Source organism: Saccostrea echinata, unplaced genomic scaffold (assembly GCF_033153115.1).
Source record: "Saccostrea echinata isolate AGI-Se365-2 ecotype Australia unplaced genomic scaffold, CSIRO_AGI_Sech_v1 ptg000002l, whole genome shotgun sequence".
Lineage (NCBI taxonomy): Eukaryota > Metazoa > Mollusca > Bivalvia > Ostreida > Ostreidae > Saccostrea > Saccostrea echinata.
Window position 1 is genome coordinate 28,676,145 of NW_026889751.1, and position 19,577 is coordinate 28,695,721.

Sequence of the window (19,577 nt, forward strand, 5' to 3'; positions counted from 1 at the left end):
ATGAAGATTAACTTACAATAGATAATAACGTAACATATCAGTAAATTATTTTTTAAGGGGAGGGGTGGATAACTATTCTGATTATTAAATATATTCCAGTATATGTACATGTAGGACTCGGCCAAACTCTTGCAAAAGTCCGATGGCTTGGGGTCGAAACGGACTCCAAAGTCCGATGGTCACGCCAAAATCCGATGGCCCGTTTCCTATGAGACGCGCTGCGCTAAGTGCGATGGTGCAGAAAAAAAATTCAACGTTTATGACGTCACAATTATCAAACGTCATTTAACGGGAATGAAAGCTTTTGATTGTGATGTCATAATAGAACAATGCATAAACACTATACTTCGTGACGTATTTCATGTAATAAAACTCAACAAAATAAGATGTAAACATCAAACAAAAATGCATAAATATTGCATTAGAATGGGAATAACTATCTTCTCATTTGTCTTGGCGTGGCGCGGCATCTCAATATAAGGGGCAGTAGTAATATGACGTTATACAGGCCCGTAGGAAGCAATTTCAGTTTGGGGGGGTACAGCCATACATTTTTCAGTTGACGTTGAGGGGGCTCTACCAAAAATTTCCTGACAAGCAAAAAAAAAAAAAAAACATTAACTACCAAAATTCCTTAAAAAGCTAAAAAAAAAAAAAAAAGAAAAAAAAAGGTCATCAGACTTTTTTATTGAGGGGGCACAAGCACACATTATCTATGTTTACTATAGTAATCTATATATCGGCAAAATTATTGGGGGGGGGGGGCACGGCCCCCCCGTGCCCCCCCCCCGGTTCCTACGGCCATGTTATAAACGTTGATTGGTTTTTTCCCACACCATCGGACTTAAGTGTGTCAAACCATCAAGGTTTGGCGCAGACCGTCGGACTTGGAGTCCCATCGCACTTTGGAGTCCAACATATACATTATCAAATAAAAGAAGAATTCATCGGGAGGAAGGACTTATATAAGAATAACTTTGATCGTTCGTCTGTTTGTCCGTTTGGGGCTGTTTCTTAGTAACGGAGAAACAGAAGTATATCTATACAAATCGTCACACTGAATGAAGGTCATTTGATAAGGGCTAATGGCACAGTAATCGGGAGTGTAAAATCGTCAAAACTTTATAGTGAAAAAAAACCCTCATTCTAAAATATACAAAAGAAGCTAAAACCGAACAGTTTGTCATGGTCTAAAATAAACGGCGGGCATTAGAGAAAAGTCAAGGTCAGAGGGAAGCGCTGAATATTGCACTGTATAACCTATACTTGGTAAAATGGTACCATGTCAAAGTCATAGGGAACATAAAATCTCATGTCTGAAAGAAAGGTTCCTTATAACTTGATAATGTGATGAACCAAGGGTTTGAAATGTCAAGTGTGTGTTTGACCCTTAAATCAGTAATGGAAAAGTAGTCCATGTTGCTTATGACAGAAGGATCATGACTTTAGATAAAGGTCATTTACCGTATAATAGTTTTATGATACAGTTCTTACATGCAATATTTCAAACATGCATTGCTTTTTATTGGGCCATCTTTAAAAATTTGTTTGGTTGCCCTCTCCCGACCGACTGGATAAAAATGGCCAGACTCAGAACTTTTTTAACCTCCGAGAAACAATTATTTTTTATGCATTCCAGAAAATATATTTTGATTGATTGATTGATTGTATGTTGTTTTACGTCCCATTCGAGAATTTTTCACTCATATAGAGACGTCACCATATACCGATAAGGGGCTTCAAATTTTGACCTTTACTCGGCACTTAGGGCCATTGAGCAGTGAGGGATCTTTATCGTGCCAACGCCTGCCGTGACACGGGGCCTCGGTTTTTAAGGTCTCATCCGAAGAACCCGCAACTTTCACTTCAAAGTGCCGAGCGCATGGCGAAGGAACAGTTGCTACCCATTTTTTATCTACTTAGGCCAGTCGCGGCCGAAATTCGAACTCCCGACCTCCCGATCAAAATATATTTTGAAAATTCAGCATTGATATTGATATTTTCTGAGAAAAAAGAATTTTCCTCCTACCTACCGACCCATTTTTTTCATCCTGAGTCGGGAGAGGGTAAACAAACATTATTTTAAAGTTGGCCTTGCATAACTTCGTGATATTTTTCCTTTTTGCACAGCTCTAGTAAATTTAATATGCAGAATAAAGAATATCCGTCTCGAATATGATACTAGTACATATAATGACGACTAAAAATCCAACAAATGATTTTTTTATGACTAGGTGATATCTTCCTAAAATTTAAAGTTTTTCAGGAAAACAATACTCTCCTTCATGTCCTCTATTATGTTTATATTACAGATAATTTACTCTCCTTTTATGTAATAATAGTGCAGGGTCTTGTGTTCATATTACAGGTAATTTAGTCACCTTTTATGTAATAATAGTGCAGGGTCTTGTGTTGTGTTCATATTACAGGTAATTTAGTCACCTTTTATGTAATAATAGTGCAGGGTCTTGTGTTGTGTTCATATTACAGGTAATTTAGTCAATTTATGTAATAATAGTGCAGGGTCTTGTGTTGTGTTCATATTACAGGTAATTTAGTCACCTTTTATGTAATAATAGTGCAGGGTCTTGTGTTGTGTTCATATTACAGGTAATTTAGTCACCTTTTATGTAATAATAGTGCAGGGTCTTGTGTTCATATTACAGGTAATTTAGTCACCTTTTATGTAATAATAGTACAGGGTCTTGTGTTGTGTTCATATTACAGGTAATTTAGTCACCTTTTATGTAATAATAGTGCAGGGTCTTGTGTTCATATTACAGGTAATTTAGTCACCTTTTATGTAATAATAGTGCAGGGTCTTGTGTTGTGTTCATATTACAGGTAATTTAGTCACCTTTTATGTAATAATAGTGCAGGGTCTTGTGTTCTGTTCATATTACAGGTAAATTAATCTCCTTTATGTAATAATAGTGCAGGGTCTTGTGTTGTGTTCATATTACAGGTAATTTAGTCACCTTTTATGTAATAATAGTGCAGGGTCTTGTGTTCATATTACAGGTAATTTAGTCACCTTTTATGTAATAATAGTGCAGGGTCTTGTGTTGTGTTCATATTACAGGTAATTTAGTCACCTTTTATGTAATAATAGTGCAGGGTCTTGTGTTGTGTTCATATTACAGGTAATTTAGTCACCTTTTATGTAATAATAGTGCAGGGTCTTGTGTTCATATTACAGGTAATTTAGTCACCTTTTATGTAATAATAGTGCAGGGTCTTGTGTTCATATTACAGGTAATTTAGTCACCTTTTATGTAATAATAGTGCAGGGTCTTGTGTTGTGTTCATATTACAGGTAATTTAGTCACCTTTTATGTAATAATAGTGCAGGGTCTTGTGTTGTGTTCATATTACAGGTAATTTAGTCAATTTATGTAATAATAGTGCAGGGTCTTGTGTTGTGTTCATATTACAGGTAAATCACTCTCCTTTATGTAATAATAGTGCAGCTCCTGTGTTTGTGTTCATATTACAGGTAAGTTACTCTCCATTATGTAATGTTAGTGCAGGGTCGTATTACAGGTTAACTTCCACTTCCACCAAAATCGGTAATTTACTCTTTTTCTTGGATTTGCACTGTCTTTCCAATCTCGTTCCACAAGACATTCGGCTCTCTCCGTAAACTCCGACCAGCAGCAGAGTCGGAGTTTACGGAGAAAGCCGAGTTTCGCATGATAGGACTAATTTTAGTAAAATATACTGTTTAAGGTTGTCGCTAAAGACGGCCAAGCTTTTTGAAAAAAAAAAAAACTCTACTTCTTTTCATGATTTTATCAAAAGTAAATTTATACCATGATTACTTAACTAAGCGGAACTCTTTCGCGGTGGAGGTAGGAAACGTCTGTTGGCTGGGGACTACAACTCGAGATTTTTTAAGGTATTCAATGTATAATGAAGGGATTGTGAACAATTTTGAATCATCTCAGACTAGTTAAAAATGCATTGCTAGATAACGATGAAAGTGAGATGAACCAAATTCACATGACAGATAACATGTAAGAAGCCAGTCATTTTGCACCTTAAAAGTTTTTGAAGAGTTGTCTGCTCTTGATGAAAAGAATAAAATTTGAATTTTTTCAAAATATCTATGGTGGATTATTCATTTTATTTCATATTATAATAAAGAGAGAGTTTATGCATATATTCACCAAGAGATTTGTATGAAATTCAAATTAATTTTTACAATATCTTAATAACACATGTGCTGGCCATAGATTTCAATGTCAACTTCAAGGTACAATTAATTGTACAATAATCAAAATTTGGTAATTTCCTTTGGTGGAGTATTTTTGTTTGATAACACCTTCAAAATGCTACCATGATTTAAAAATCGGATCATTCATTTCTTAGGTACAAAAAATGGCCGTTATACATTGAATACCTTAAGCCGGACACAAGTCCATATGATGAACTAATAGGTTTTAATTAGCCAAGTTTTGTAAAACTGTTCTTAAATTATTTCATGCCTGAACTACCTACAATGTAAACATTAAACGATTCTTCTTTTCTTTTTTACAACCGTCAGTACTGTCCATATCAAAGTTCTTTTTGTGGTTCATTATGTTAACTGTTCACATGTTGATTTGTCCAATTGTTAAACTCTTATTGTACTAACATACCCCATGTGGAGGCTTTAGTAAAATAAAAGTTTCAAAGTTTCAAGTGAACATAATAAAACTTGAGAAGAGCGAAGAACTACTACTCATTTGTTACAGTTTTGTTGATATTTTTCACTAAGCTGACTCTTCTAATATAATTCAAACATTTATTTCTTATAGTCGTTACTCTTGGAAACTGATCGACCTAAATTACTTTAAATAATTAAAAACAACCTTCTATATGGAGTTCAACCCTCGGCAATGTATTTTACTTTCGGCGGGTACTGATTGAGAAAAATAGGTAATGATAACGGACAAGTTTTCAAATTTTTTGGTAATGCAATGCAGCCCTAGTTTCAAGTTCCTGGGGCCCTTTTACAAAAGAACTTACGACTAAGACCAAAAACTTCAGTTGATTGTAAAATTTTGCAAAATTAATGATTCTGTTTAAAATTGCTAGAGTAAAAATATATTACTACATTCCTTTTAAAAAGATTAAATCCATTTTCAATATAAAGTAAATTTAAAAAGTTATAAGCAGAATTATATTTTGGTCTTAGTCGTAACACTCTTTAGAAATATATTTCATGTAGGATCCTCTCCCATCGGCACACACCACGTCCAAAATGTAGGATCCTCTTCTATCCTTGCAAACCACGTAAGATACTCTCCCATTCTGAAGCCGTAGAGCAAATATATTCGACACTCCGGACTGTGGCCTGAGACAATGGGAAAAAGTAAATACAATGATTTTCCTAGAAAGGGATCTAAAGTAAGGATACATGTATCATGGTTCAATCTAATGAAAAATGCAAAGATTTAAAAAATCAAGTTGGATCCGCCCCTGAAATGTGAAATTATTATTTTATTTTTTAAGTATTACGTACATACAATTTTATCAAATTCGATTCATATAATTACTCAAGTGTTATATAGCTTATCGTAAATGGAGATGTTTATTGACTTTATTGACCGCCCCTGATACTCGGAACGTAGCCTTGGCTGTTGAGGGCTTACTCGAGTGGAACGCGTCTTCCTGATAGCGACACTATTTCGGACAGGATTCTGTGCACAGTCCGGACAATGAGTCAGTCTCCAGTACTTCCGGAAAAAGATTCCTACGGACAGCTTAGTGATGGCAGGGACGTGTACAGGTGAGAAAAAATTGTGGAAATCGACCGGCCTTTGTTTTCATGTTCTGTTTGCACCGGCGACTACCGCAGCTCGTTTCTGTCATAAATACTTCTGTAGGGTTATTTTGCAGGTACTCGTTTACCAACAGTGAAAAGGTGACGGTAAGAGTGATCGATTATGGCTGTGTAATCACTGACATCTTAGTACCTGACAAAGATGGCAACATAGACGATATCAGTATTGGATATGACAAAATCGAGGGTGACTAAAGAAAAGCATTTCCAACATTAATTTTTTTTTTCCATCACTGTTATCAAAACTGACATAAAAATATTATAGTTTTTTTTATTTTTTGTTTTTTTAAAAATATTTTTTGAGTAAATAATAAAAATTTAAAAATGTCATCGTAAAAAATGCCTCACTGCATAAAATTACATGTACATGTAGTATTCATTACAGAAAATATAAATAATATCATATTAAATATAGATCTATTATTTTTAAGACTATGAACCAAACCCGAGATGTTTTGGCTCCATCTGTGGAAGAGTTGTTAATGTGATTTCTAACGCCAAATTTGTCCTGGACGGAAAAGAGTACAAACTTCCTGCTACATTCTCCAGCTACGAAAACGAGGAATCCAAACATGCCATCCACGGGGGAGTCAAAGGCTTTCACTTGGTAAACAATCCTTATGCTATATTTACATCCACTGATTATTATCCTCTCGCCACAAAGTTTGAGGGTATATAGTAACGCACTTGTGTGTGGGGGGTGAGTGAATGATGGAGTGAATGCTTGCGTAACGGAAGTTACACAAATAATATTCGCGGATTTGCGGTACTCTTTTTCGAGGGGTTGCCTTTGTTTCTTCTTTATTTTTTTTATGAAAACCATTCCCCTTAATCAGTTCACTAGCAGTAAACTAGTTAAATTTCTGCAATAGTTGCAATTATTATTTCCTGCATTGACAAAAAAAAGAAGGATTTTTCGTTTTAATGAATTTCGAACATTATCAAATATGTCTGAGTTGGTTTTTTCATTCTCTATATGCTCATAATTGTTTTCAGAAATTGTTTAGTTCGTGGATTGAAGGGGACAAAGTTAATATGAAGTACGTGAGCCCTGATGGAGAGGAGGGGTACCCAGGGGAGCTAACGACTATTGTTTCATACCAACTGACCAATCAGAACGAGCTTGTGATCGAATACAAGGCTACTACAAACAAACCAACCATAGTGAACTTTACAAACCACGCCTACTTCAATTTGCAAAAACATGTACGTAAAACACGCATATAAAAATTCATCAAAATTTGCGCAAGAACTCTTCATCTTATAATAAAAACAATATTTTGAATATCTGCGTGATTGGATTTAAGGAGAAAAAACTTTTATAAATCTTTTATTGGATTACCCAAACATTGACGATCACGTCCTGCAGATCAGTGCAGAAAAATACACAGTCAACAAAGAGGACGATATTTTTATTCCATCAGGTATTGGAACAGAAATATTGATGTATATGTATATACACGTGTCATTTACTAATTAATGAATTATTATAGAAATTCAGATAATGAGTACAGAACATTTAGTGTACTTAGTGCTTGCAATATTCATACCTAATAACGAGGAAAAATTATGAAATATGTTAATTATACTGTCTGATCATTTAATGTTTCAGGAGAGTTGCGGGACGTGGCTGGAACACCTTGGGACTTCCGGAAACCCGTGAGGTTCCGAGATAGACTGAAAGATGGGCCGCATGGAAAGGGGTTCTTCCACAACTTCTGTTTAGGAGAGTCAGGACCCCTCAAACATGCAGCGACGTAAATCTTACAAATACATCAATCAGTGGCGGGAGGAGGGGAGGGGTTCATGGATGTAGTTAATAGTTATATTTATATGAGGGTGACACCATTAATGTTTCACTGTGCAAGTGCTATTTACAATGATGATGCCATATGTTCCTTTTAGGTTAGATCACCCTCCCACGGGAAGACGAATAGAAGTGAGGACGACAGAGCCAGGAATGCATCTATACACCGGATGTAACACCATTCCCCACACCAAGGGGAAAGAGGGCGCTGTGTACGAACCTTTCTGTTCTATTTGTTTAGAGACACAACACTATCCGGACTCGCCTAACCATGTACGTACTATATACCTGTAACCCTTATTACTAGTAAACGGTTTTATTTACATGTAAATACATAGTATATGAATATGCATTTGACCAAGTAAGAAGTGCATGATAAATGTGGATCTTTTTTTCACCTGTTAGATACATCTATTGAATATCATTTCTCCAACATAATCAAGATTCGTTCAGGTTATGATTAAACTGTAATCTTTGTGAGTCATATGCGGAAAATTAATGCGTAAAACAGAGGTTAATTACCATACATTTTTAGTGTACATGTATCTAGCTCATTTTTTATGTTTAGCATACATTGCACTTACAAAATATTTGTTGACCATACAGTTTTACCAAAGAACGCTCTTGATCAAACTTTTAATTAAATTAATTTCAGGAGAATTTTCCAAGTATCGTGTTGAGGCCAGGAGAACAATTCTACAGCAAGACCATCTATAAATTCACTTTGATACCACAGTGATCTAGATTAACTTTATCAAATGTAATTATTATTTTTTTGCAATATTGAAACTTTACCTCGAAATAAAATATATTTTAATAGAAGGTCGTTTTACTTACTTTTTTGGAACAGGAGTTCGATATTCAGCCGTTTATCTATTTGTGAACAAAACTTGCATATATATACTCGGTAGCTGCTATAGTTTAACCCGTATACAGAGTACACTATTATTTTCCTTGTACAAGGGGTCATGGATGAAGCAGTTTAATTCTTGGCTTATGTCCCTTTATTGTACTTTAAAGGAATCCACTTATTTGTATTTTAATCATAAGCAATGGCATGCAGGTCTAAACAGAAACGATAGGGTGCCCAGACCTCATAAGAATTTTCAAGTTTATTTAAGATGGTAAAGAAGCAAACTAACATGTGAGCTCTTATAAAAATCAATGTATATAAAGTAATTCTGTCCATCCAGCGATGAAGCATACCAAATATTTGATTTTTAAATCTTTTCTATCCACTACCCTCCTTCCCAACACACACATCCAAGCATGTACATGAGAAAAGTCAACCTGAAAAGGAGGATTTGGACCTCTGGAATTTTTATGAATATTTTGTCTTGATGTCTTGGATATGAGCTGCAACTCTCCCTCTCCTGCCCTCCACCAAAATAGTTATTTTCCCCTTTCCTTGAATATGTTACTATTGTATTCCTTTTTAGAAAAATAAAATCTGGATCCACCTTTCAAATTGGTGCTCAATTTTTTAACATTTTCTTCTAAAATATTGTATCCCTCTGTAATAAAAAATCAAACATGTTTGTGAAAAGGACAAGATATGGTAACGACCGAATTTGGCCCCTGGTTTGGGGTGTCTTACAACGATGAAAAAATATACTTGTAGTTCATAATCAAAAACCACGTGTAATGAGTATTGATTCTAAAAGATATGATACACAGAGGTCACAGGAAGATCACAAAATGTATCATCAATTTCTGAATTTTCTCACTTTAATTCTAATTTTTATCAATTCTAAAGCTCATATTGTTTCAGAAAACACTTCTTACAAGTTTGTCTTTCTACCAGATTAATATATTTCATGCACTAGTATCAAATACTATCTTGTGTATGAACATCTCAGATATACAAGCTTATGCTCTATGTTTCCCGAAGTGAAAATTATCTTAAATTTGACGACATTCTATCAGAATTGAATTTGTCTGTAAAATTTTACTCTTTGTCATCCTCTTGTGAATTCCGTGTATGATTTGAATCAAAATTCATGCTGGTTTTAAAATAAGCGTCATTTAAAGTTACCATATCCTGTCCTTTGGCTAAAATGAAAAATTCCGAAAAGTGTATGACTGAAAAGTTAGCACAAATCATACACAAATTTGAGCTTCTAATTAAGTTTGTTCAAAAGGATTGATTAATTGTTTATTGTTTAACGCCGAGTCGGCAATATATATTTCAGCCATATGAATTTCGACGGATTGTTCAGAAGGAAAATCAGAATTAAACTAAAAGACACAATTTTTTACTGAAATAATTCTGCTTCATTTTTATTTTCTTCTAAAACTTTACCATTATGTACATAAACATACAAGCTTAACGTTATCATTTGTGTAATGATTCTATGACACGAGTGACGGTCCTTGATATTGTTGAAGTTGAGTAGGGGGGTGTGCGCGCTCTGTGTAAAGCAAAAGTACAATTTTTAAACTTTTGAATAACAATGAGTCAGTCACATGTGATACCCAGAAAAGATTCTTTCGGTCATTTCACAGATGGAAGGGAGGTTAACAGGTAGCAATATTGTTTAAACAAAAATATTTCATTAAAGATATCAGAACTTTGATAGAGCTTACGGAGGACAAGTACTGTCAAAATTCATTATTTTCAGGTACACTTTCTGTAACCAGAATGACGTCACGGTGAGGGTGATTGAGCTGGGCTGTGTTATCACGGACATCCGGGTTCCTGACAAGGAGGGAATAGTGGCTGATATCAATCTCGGATATGATGCTGTAAAAGGTAACCCCACCACAATTTTCACTGACATTTATCAAAATTATTAGACATTAGTAACATATTGTAAGTTTTTTAGGGGGATATTATTTCTTTCCTAGACTACGAGACGAATCCTTTGAGTTTAGGGGCTATATGTGGCAGGGTCGTCAATGTCATTTCCAATGCCAGATTTACTCTGGATGATAAGGAATATCACGTGACTAAAAACTTCGGAAATCATTGCATTCACGGAGGAAAGAGATCGTTTACACATGTAGGTATCCTAAACATTTTGTTCTTAAATTAAATCTTAAGTTGAAAGTTAAAGAGACATATAAAGAGACATATACGGAAAAGCTTTTCTTCAGAGAATTTGTCCCTTATTTTTAAATGAATCGTTAGTTTTTATATCACATAATACGAAATAAATACCAAAATGTGCATTCAAATCTTATTAAATTCTAATTTAATTCTCACTTCATGAAAGCAACTCTGGAGTTCATGGATAGAAGATGATAAAGTGAAAATGAAATACGTGAGCGCTGATGGGGAGGAGGGATTTCCTGGAGAGTTGACGACCATTGTATCATATCAACTGACCAATCAGAACGAATTAGTGATCGAATATAGCGCCTCCACGAACAAACCAACACCTGTCAATCTTACAAACCACGCCTACTTTAACTTAGCAGGACACGTAAGATAAGGATAAGTTTCTCATTCAACTTTTTAAAGATCAATTGTACATATTCTGATATTTTTATTTTTTTTTACTTTATACAGAATTACCCAAACCTAGATGAACACGTGTTACAGATTCTTGCAGACAAATTCACACCTACCAAGGAAAATGATATTTATATACCATCAGGTAACTTTCAAGATCGCAGCAGCTACGAACCGCTACTTATGTGCTATAGCCAAGCTGCCATTCAAATGATATATTTAAGTAATTTGGAGTTAACTTACACATACATTTTCGCGTGATTTCGCCTCTATTCGGAAAATTATTTGATAAGGACAGAGGTATTTGTCGCCAATGTCTCACACAAGGTGGCGAGTTGAGCCGTTCGTTCAGAAGAGCTCATATGTTCTTTGTATGTGTACAACAACAGTTGCCCTTCATCTAGTTTTCTTGCTGATGCCTTTTTTGTTTTGGTCGTTTACTCTTTTCACTGTGATATGAACTTACGGACAATTTCCACGACTGTGACACTTATATTGTAATCGGCTTTGGCCGATCACAGTTGACTCCATGTGAGACATCCGGCAAATGTAATCATTTGCGCACACATGACGCTACGGACTACTTTGTTTATTATGCACAACTTCATGTAAATCTGCCATAACATATTTGGTAGTAAGGTGCCTTTTTCAATGCATTTACTTTGAGATGCAAACATTCATACAGTTACTTGGTGAAGAAACATTTTCTTTGAACACAGTATGCGCAAGAATATCTTTAAATTCTGAACCTTCTTCCTATTAATATAGTAAATTTATTCGTTCATTGGTGTTTCGAGTAAGTCCAGGGATCTAAATACGTCCCTGATAAGTCCAACTCATTTGACTGTTCTGTTCATTCTGTCCATTATTAGGCCGCAAGTTGACACCTGAATATTACACTTCCCGATCGCTTCCTGTAAAAAGGAATACTAGTACTTGTTCATCTCTTAATTCAGGTGAAATCCGTGACGTCTCAGGAACAATGTACGATCTCCGTCAGCCGGTCAGACTGGGGAATAGGCTCGGCAAGATGCCCCATGGGAAAGGATACTTCAACAATTTCTGTGTGACAAATGTCGATGGAAGTCTGAGATTAATAGCAAAGTATGTCTGTTTCAGACTGTCCATTAACTGTATACTAGCCATTCTTTTCATATGAATTCGTCTTTTTGCATTTTTATTTCTTTTATTCTAACCATTCAGATAAATAGATTGATTACCCCCAGTATCTTGTTTCACCAGACTGGACCATCCTCCCACGGGCCGCCGTATGGAGGTGTACACTACTGAGCCTGGGGTGCAGTGCTACACGGGAGGAGACACGATCCCCCACACCCAGGGGAAGGAGGGGGCGGTGTACGAGAAACTCTGCTCCATCTGCCTAGAGACGCAACACTATCCAGATAGTGTCAACCAGGTACACAACATAATAAGGAATTTTTTATGTACTGTAAACGCACATGACTTAGCACTTAAAATTTAGCGCAATCGTCCTCTTCAACTGATTAGCGCAATTAAGTGCACTATACAACCTTATTATACACGATGTCTCTTTAATGCACTACTAGTTACTTTATGTAAATAAACAGTTAGGCCTTCATCACATTCGCACCAAACTTTACTCTGTCCCTTAATTTGAAAGTTTTGAATACTCTATTTGTAAAAGTCGAGGAGAGTCCGTATTTGGATTCTTTTACACCAGAATACACAGGCTCGGATCTGTGATAATGGATATTGTAAATCATAGGCTCTATTGTTATAACAACGACATGTGTAATGTTTAATCATATAATTATTAGCGTGAAGATAAAATAGCGGACAAGAAACAGCGCGAAAAGGCGCTAAAATATGATTACCGCTAAAATAAATACGTTTACAGTTCATAGACTTTGTATATTTCGCTTCGAAAAGCACGCACACTTAAATTGCATTGACAAATATTTTGAGAATACTTTTCTGATTTATAAACGGCATATCAAGCACAGTGATCAACATTGATGAAAAAACGCCTTTAACAAACAGTCTGGAATTATTCCAATGAAAACGTTGAAGAATAGCTTTTACATCTCAGTCTTTTTTATATTTCATAGGAAAGTTTCCCCAATACAGTTCTTCGTCCAGGTCAGCAATACCATAGTAAGACGGTTTACAAGTTTGGACTGCTGGATAAGTAACCGGAAACACAGCAAACCGTGAATTATATTTCCCTTTTATGTTATCATGATTAATTAAGGAGAATGAAATACTGCGCACAAAATGAAGTTTTCCTGTAATAATTACAAGGTGAAGAATTAAGTGAAATCCAACCAACTTTTAAGTAAAATATATAGGGCAAATCTGAAGTAAATCATTGTGGAAGACGAAAATTTTGTAAGGAGACCTCCTTGATTCCTCATTTCTTGAGTTACCTATGTACATATATCTGACTGGGTAGAAAGCTATTCTCCGTTATTAAATTATGATCGAGTAGCTGAATTTGGTGTTTGCGTAATATAAAAATTATAGATGTCCAAAAGTGCATTTATATCAATTTCAAATATATAAAGGACAAACTGTTTCTGTCTATATGCATATGCTCAAATCAAAATCAACTACTCTGTAAATTAAAAATATATGTACATCCAGAGATATTTAACATTCGTTATATACATTGTACATGTACCCAAGATATCACTGCAAAGCAAAATATAAAAATAAACTTCGTCTATACTCTCTTAATCTTTTCTTATAGCTAATTTAACCCTATGACCTTGACCTTGAAGTTTATCTTACTTTTCAATCACTGGTTATAACTTTTGAATGAGATTTTGACCTTGGTCGTATCTTTTTTACCTGAAGATAGAGAGGACTTTCATATTGGTTCACATGTGCATTACCTCTGACAAGACCTTTCCGAATGTACTAGGATTTTTGACCTAGTGACCTTAAAGTTTGACGTACTTTACAAAAGCTTAAATCTTGGCCGTAAGTTTTTGCACCAGAACGTATTAGTTCGAAAAATATATGACCTTTTTGTATGATGGACAGACAATACAGTTACAATATGCCATATATCATTGCACCCCAACCAATAGGACCTCGAAAGCGGGGAACCACAATTCTCTGAATTTCCCTGTTACATTTTCGATTTTTTCAGAGGAACCACGGGGCTGATTTCAACCAAACTTTCATAAAGCATCCATAGGTAATGAGAATTCAGTTTATTAAAATAAATGGCCACATCCTTTTCCAAGGCGAGATGCATAAGAAATGGTGCAATTTCTGGAAGGGGACAATTAAAGTTAGTGTTGTAACCCATGATTCTCTTATTTAAGTGATATACATGTATTCCCAATGTATTCAGTTTTAAACCCGTTAACTTTTATAACAAAAGAGTAGAGTAGACTGATACTTTATACTAAACAAGAACTCATCGACTGTGTACTGCTTGTAAGAGGAGCGGATGGGTTCTAGAATCACATTCTGTGGTTAACTTAACCACTAGCGGATTTAAATAAGTGGAAGAATTTATGTCGGATTACCTTAATCTCGGATGACCGTCGCTGCTTTGACGTTTTAACATTTATAATCTAGAACGTTAATTTTTAATCTTTATATAGCAGGATATATAGGCAAGCTAGAAAAATGAATTTTAACAAGAAGAAAATAATATAGAAACGCTACAGAGGTAGACAAAAAATAGGAATGGGTAAGTCTATTGTATCGTGTTCTCATAAAAGGTTTGAAAATGGTTATGTTATATGATTGTCACTTATAAAAATCGAAAAAAAAAAGAAAAGAAATCGTTGATAAAATGTGATGGGAGAGTCATATCTAAAATTTCAGTTCTCTCTTAAAGCAGATGAGTTATCATTTCTATACTAGTCTTATTGTTTTTAGCATGTTATCAAGTATTTTTGAATGAACCAGGTGCAAGCAGGGATGTATAGAGAATTTTGAATCTCGTGTAAATGTTACGAATATTATTTACGTGCTTTAATATTAAAGCATATATAGAAGTTTGACTTTATCTATAAGAGACACAATTTTTACAATATCTATATAATAATGTATAATTTGCACAGTTCTTTCAATCAATTCAAAGAAGTATTCAAAATTTCGCAAAAATAGAGAATGGATGATTTGAAGTTTAATGATTTTAAAATATTGCAAATAATAATGTAAGTCATTTAATGATTATTAAAGACACGATTATGTAAGAAATATTTTTTTTTCCTTTTTCGTAGAGTCTCGTTATAAATTAGAAGTTTTCGAAATCTCGTCAAGAACATACAATGTATTGATGATTTTGGGAAAACATACCTGTAATTTTCCCGATATTTCTAATACAAATATATATCACCATTGTTAAAGACATCTTGTAATATTGAGATCTGTAACCGAGGATTTAAATTTGTTTACAAAGTCAACCTGATATAGGAAACACTTTAAATCGGTGTCCACAATACACGTATGTATTTAATAATCCTTACAACGTTTTATTTTGCACAATCTACTTATTATTCATTAAAGGACAAGGTACATGGTACTTGTTTTGGTATATTATGTGTGTACCTCTCGTACCGTATCTAGAAAGATTTGATTTATCAACAATTGTGATAATTTATTTCCTTCAATTTTCTTATTGTTTTAAACTTAAAACACGACATCAGTATACATATATTTAAAAAATTGGCGAGAAGACATTTTTCATTTTAGATTGAGAAAGTCAAAACACCAATTTACTTGTTAAGATATGAAAATTTAGATAAGCGTAAAGGTACATAAAGGTCTATTAACCCTTAATGGGGGAAAATACTTTAGTGCAATTCGTTTAAGAATAAAATATACCTTCTATCTGATTCCAAAATATCCTGGTACAAATAATAAATTCTTAAAGATTTGTGATTCTCCGTTTTGATTTTATTTATTTTAAAGGACAGGGAAGTTATATATTTACCTACATTTCTTGAAAATCTTAGCATTTTCCCATTTTAACAATTCAAATGAAAAAAAAAGATTAATGACTTTCAAATTGATTAAACATTCAAATGAGGAATTTCATACACTGTGTGTGATTTTCATAAAATCAAATGAACTATTCTTTAGACTGGGTTTTTGGACACTTTTTTGCAGGCGTTTTGTCTAAGTACAAACCTATATATTCCTGTTAAATTTCTACTTCTTTCAATCTAGAACTACTGCGTCAATTTACTATCAACCAAAAGAAAAAAAAGACATTAAGAGTCAACAAGTAGTTGATTTATCCTTAATATGTTTTTATTAATACCTGACGGGTAATGTATTACTAGTATTTCTTCTGAAATTGTTTAACATGAAGGGTTGCAACATACCCGATTGTTTACCACATCTCATGATAATTAATCCCTACAGTATCACTTCATATTTAGCCTTCTTTAGTGAGTTTGTGCTTATGTATTTATTGTCTTCATCCTTTTCATTCTTTAGCTCCGGCTGAGAAGAACGAGTATCAATTGGCGCGAAACTATGGCCTCGATATCAGCATGCCGGAAGCGAACTTTGCGGTGGCCTCTGCCGCACAGAAGGAATATCAGAAACAGTGCACCTTCCTGTATCGAGACTTTATGAAAAACATGAATTCCTACATCAAACAGGAGCAGAAAATCAAAACGGAGCTCCGCAGCTTAAAGAAACAAAAACTTCTGAACAGCCAGTACTCACTTTACCGTACTGATGGCAAAGATTTGTTTTCCAATGCTAAAAAAGAGAGAGAAATGCTGCTGAAGAATAACGAATTATCAAACTCCTTCTTTGATGATATTTGTTTTAATCCGTGGGGTCTTGATTCCATCCTAGACGAAGACTTGATCCGCCCAAAGACCGCCCCGGCAGATATGAACGAAAGTGGTCTTCTAACAGAACAGGATTCTGCAAACTTTCCGCCGAACACAGAAACGGACCACGTACAGCCGCCATCACTGGCGGCGACACTAGATTCTAAACATGTTGACACTCATGTAGCCAAGGTAGAACACCTCTTGGAATCTCAGTCTCATACAAATCCGCTTGTTCCTCCGAAATCCTCAGATCTTCCGAGTCCGACGCATCCGCGCTTACCTGTCAAACCGCCTGAAGCGCCAAAACTTGAACATGTTCCTGATGAGCAGGACACAGTAACTGGAGAGAGTGTGTGTGACGGCGAAGTGGACATTCATACGGAGAGAACACGAGCCAGGAATATTGTCATCGATAGATATAAATTTCTAGAGCTCCAGAAAGGAGAAATCGATGTAAAGCTTCGGAACAAAAATGGTGCATTCCTTATCAGACCAGTAAAACTCAGCTACGATCCAACAGGTGTTGATGCAGTTTTTACCGCTAAAGATCCATCAAAGGAACGAATGGCCCTCGTAAGAAAGAAAACAAATTTGAGAACACCAACAGCATCGGCAGAGTTAAAGATAAACAATAGAATAGCCATTCAAAAATCGCTTGTTGGGAAAGCAGCTAAAAAGACCACGGTGGCTGAAATCTTTAACAGCGCTAGGGATAGGAAAACACGCCACTTCAGAATCATTTCAAAGACCAACAAAGGCGAGGAAAATGAAGATGAAGCAAATAAAGATACCAAGATAAGGATAAGACCAGCTTCGTCCCCTGTGGTAAGAATCCCTAATGCTTCTGAAGCTATAAGAAAAAGTAGCGTTTTGAAAAATCGAAAACCAGACAACAGGCCACCAATTGTGATCCGAGAAGCTTTCACGGAAAGGGCTTCAAAGGAGACGATACCTATTGTGTCTAGAGAAATTAATTTGAATGACTCCTGTAATGGTGCTCAAAATAAAGTCTTGTCCAGCTCACGTAATTCAATAAACTTAAACTTACCGATGAACAAAAGAAACGGCGATTCTGTGAGACCTGTAGCGCGATCTACATCACAAACTTCTATGGAGAGCCATGATCTAAGTACTTCGGGTCATCATAGAGTGACATTTGCAAGGAGGGGATCACATGACTTATCACACCTAAATAGGTCCGCCTCCTCGACGTCAATGAGAGAGGGGAATGTCCAGTTCATGATGAGTGACGTCGACATGAACAACATGCTTCAAAGGTTGATAGAAGGAAAAGGGGAGGAGGGTGACTACAGTGCGGTCCAAAACCAGGAGAACGCCATGGATTTACAAGATGCATTGAAAGCTATGACGTTCATCAAACGTTTGAGTAGAATGTCGAGCCGGAACAAACGAAATTCTCCGTCAGAGGTCGCTTCTAGTACCGGAACAGCCAACACCTTACATCTCCCACCACGCCTTTCCAGCCGACAGGAAACAAATAAACTCATCCGAGATGCGAAGCAGAAGGACAGCGAGTACATACAATCCATGTCCTCAATGAGACGCCGGGTGGCGCTGGGCGCCTCCAAATCCAAGAGTGGTTTGAAATAGAAGCATTTTGTGAAATGCCTGATCTCAGTGGCTAGATGTTATGATATGTATCTAACAACGCGGCATTTGAACTATCCAGATTCTAAGATCTCATTTCGCACTGATGTTTTGTTTCCATTCAGCACATTTTAAAGCAAGGAATTCTCTATGTTTAGCACGATTCTATTACTTGTGTACAGAAATGATTTAATAAAACATTTACCTGATTATGGAAATATTAGCAATTTTTCAATATTTAAACATGTGAAAAAGGTGGAGATAACGAACAAGGTATATATGTAAGGTAAGACAAAATATGACTTGAGTAAGTAAGAATATGTAAAATCATTTACATTCGTGTGGTCAAATTTTCGTGGTTTGAGGAAAAATTATTGGTTGTGGGATTTGATTTCGTGTTTGTTTGACAAATGCAATTTAATGATACTGTAGTGTGTTGTTTAAACTTTTTTGCGGAGGACATGAATTTGTGAGTCTATTTGTAATACGAAAAAAACAAAAATTATAACCCCACGAAATTTAATGGTTTCACAATTATAGGATTCGGGTGTTGCATAATTATATATGTACATGTACCGTGAATCACCGAAAACTATCATTGTCGTTTTTGTGATTATATTAAGGTAGTCGGATCCCCAGGTTCTGAAAATCAGCTTTTAAGTAATTGAAAATGCTTACAAAAATGTCTCTGATTTCACGTAGTAACATGAATTTACCCATGGTATTTCTTCAAAGTTCACTATTATAGTTAATCATATTATATAGGGAAAATTATCAAATCTCATATACATTTTCAGGAAACGCGAATAAAAACACCAGCTATGCATTTTCTAATTCAAAATTGATCAATAAATATAATTCAGGATAGAAAAATATAGGTATTCAGGCATTTGGAGAAAATTGCACTTTTTTATGCTTATACAGTATTTTTAGTTCTCTTTACTTCAATTGTTATATAATAAGCTTGTGCTATCATTGCATATCACATCACGTATCACGTCTTTCATATTATGCTAATAAGCATTGGTATCTAATGCTAGCCTAAAAGAAATTCAATTTCTCTTAAAATGAATTCATTTTTTT

At 35.1% G+C, this 19,577-nt stretch overlaps 3 protein-coding genes across 3 annotated transcripts; all 3 read left to right on the forward strand.

Moving 5' to 3' along the window:
* The first annotated feature begins 5,656 nt into the window (after nt 1–5,656).
* LOC133202388 (galactose mutarotase-like) lies at nt 5,657–8,429 on the forward strand. The gene is made up of 8 exons (XM_061338207.1): nt 5,657–5,773; nt 5,884–6,014; nt 6,259–6,434; nt 6,824–7,033; nt 7,164–7,251; nt 7,440–7,584; nt 7,733–7,907; nt 8,290–8,429. The coding sequence occupies exons 1-8, from the start codon at nt 5,703–5,705 to the stop codon at nt 8,371–8,373; spliced, it is 1,080 nt and encodes a 359-aa protein (XP_061194191.1). The 5' UTR covers nt 5,657–5,702; the 3' UTR covers nt 8,374–8,429.
* A 1,625-nt stretch (nt 8,430–10,054) lies between these two features.
* LOC133202398 (galactose mutarotase-like) lies at nt 10,055–13,800 on the forward strand. Its single transcript, XM_061338218.1, has 8 exons — nt 10,055–10,158; nt 10,256–10,386; nt 10,482–10,636; nt 10,850–11,059; nt 11,146–11,233; nt 12,045–12,192; nt 12,331–12,505; nt 13,179–13,800. The coding sequence occupies exons 1-8, from the start codon at nt 10,088–10,090 to the stop codon at nt 13,260–13,262; spliced, it is 1,062 nt and encodes a 353-aa protein (XP_061194202.1). The 5' UTR covers nt 10,055–10,087; the 3' UTR covers nt 13,263–13,800.
* A 972-nt stretch (nt 13,801–14,772) lies between these two features.
* LOC133178229 (uncharacterized) lies at nt 14,773–18,555 on the forward strand. Its single transcript, XM_061312975.1, has 2 exons — nt 14,773–14,776; nt 16,537–18,555. Exons 1-2 carry the CDS (start codon nt 14,773–14,775, stop codon nt 18,495–18,497), a joined length of 1,965 nt encoding a protein of 654 aa, XP_061168959.1. The 3' UTR covers nt 18,498–18,555.
* The last annotated feature ends 1,022 nt before the right edge of the window (nt 18,556–19,577 follow it).

Excerpts from the sequence above, each read along its gene's own strand:
- LOC133202388 (XM_061338207.1), top strand. The coding sequence starts at position 5,703 with ATGAGTCAGTCTCCAGTACTTCCGGAAAAAGATTCCTACGGACAGCTT. Across the intron at positions 6,015-6,258 it reads TGGATATGACAAAATCGAGG|ACTATGAACCAAACCCGAGA; the intron begins GTGACTAAAGAA and ends ATTATTTTTAAG. Across the intron at positions 7,252-7,439 it reads CGATATTTTTATTCCATCAG|GAGAGTTGCGGGACGTGGCT; the intron begins GTATTGGAACAG and ends TTAATGTTTCAG.
- LOC133202398 (XM_061338218.1), top strand. The coding sequence starts at position 10,088 with ATGAGTCAGTCACATGTGATACCCAGAAAAGATTCTTTCGGTCATTTC. Across the intron at positions 10,387-10,481 it reads CGGATATGATGCTGTAAAAG|ACTACGAGACGAATCCTTTG; the intron begins GTAACCCCACCA and ends TTTCTTTCCTAG. Across the intron at positions 11,060-11,145 it reads ACTTTAACTTAGCAGGACAC|AATTACCCAAACCTAGATGA; the intron begins GTAAGATAAGGA and ends TACTTTATACAG.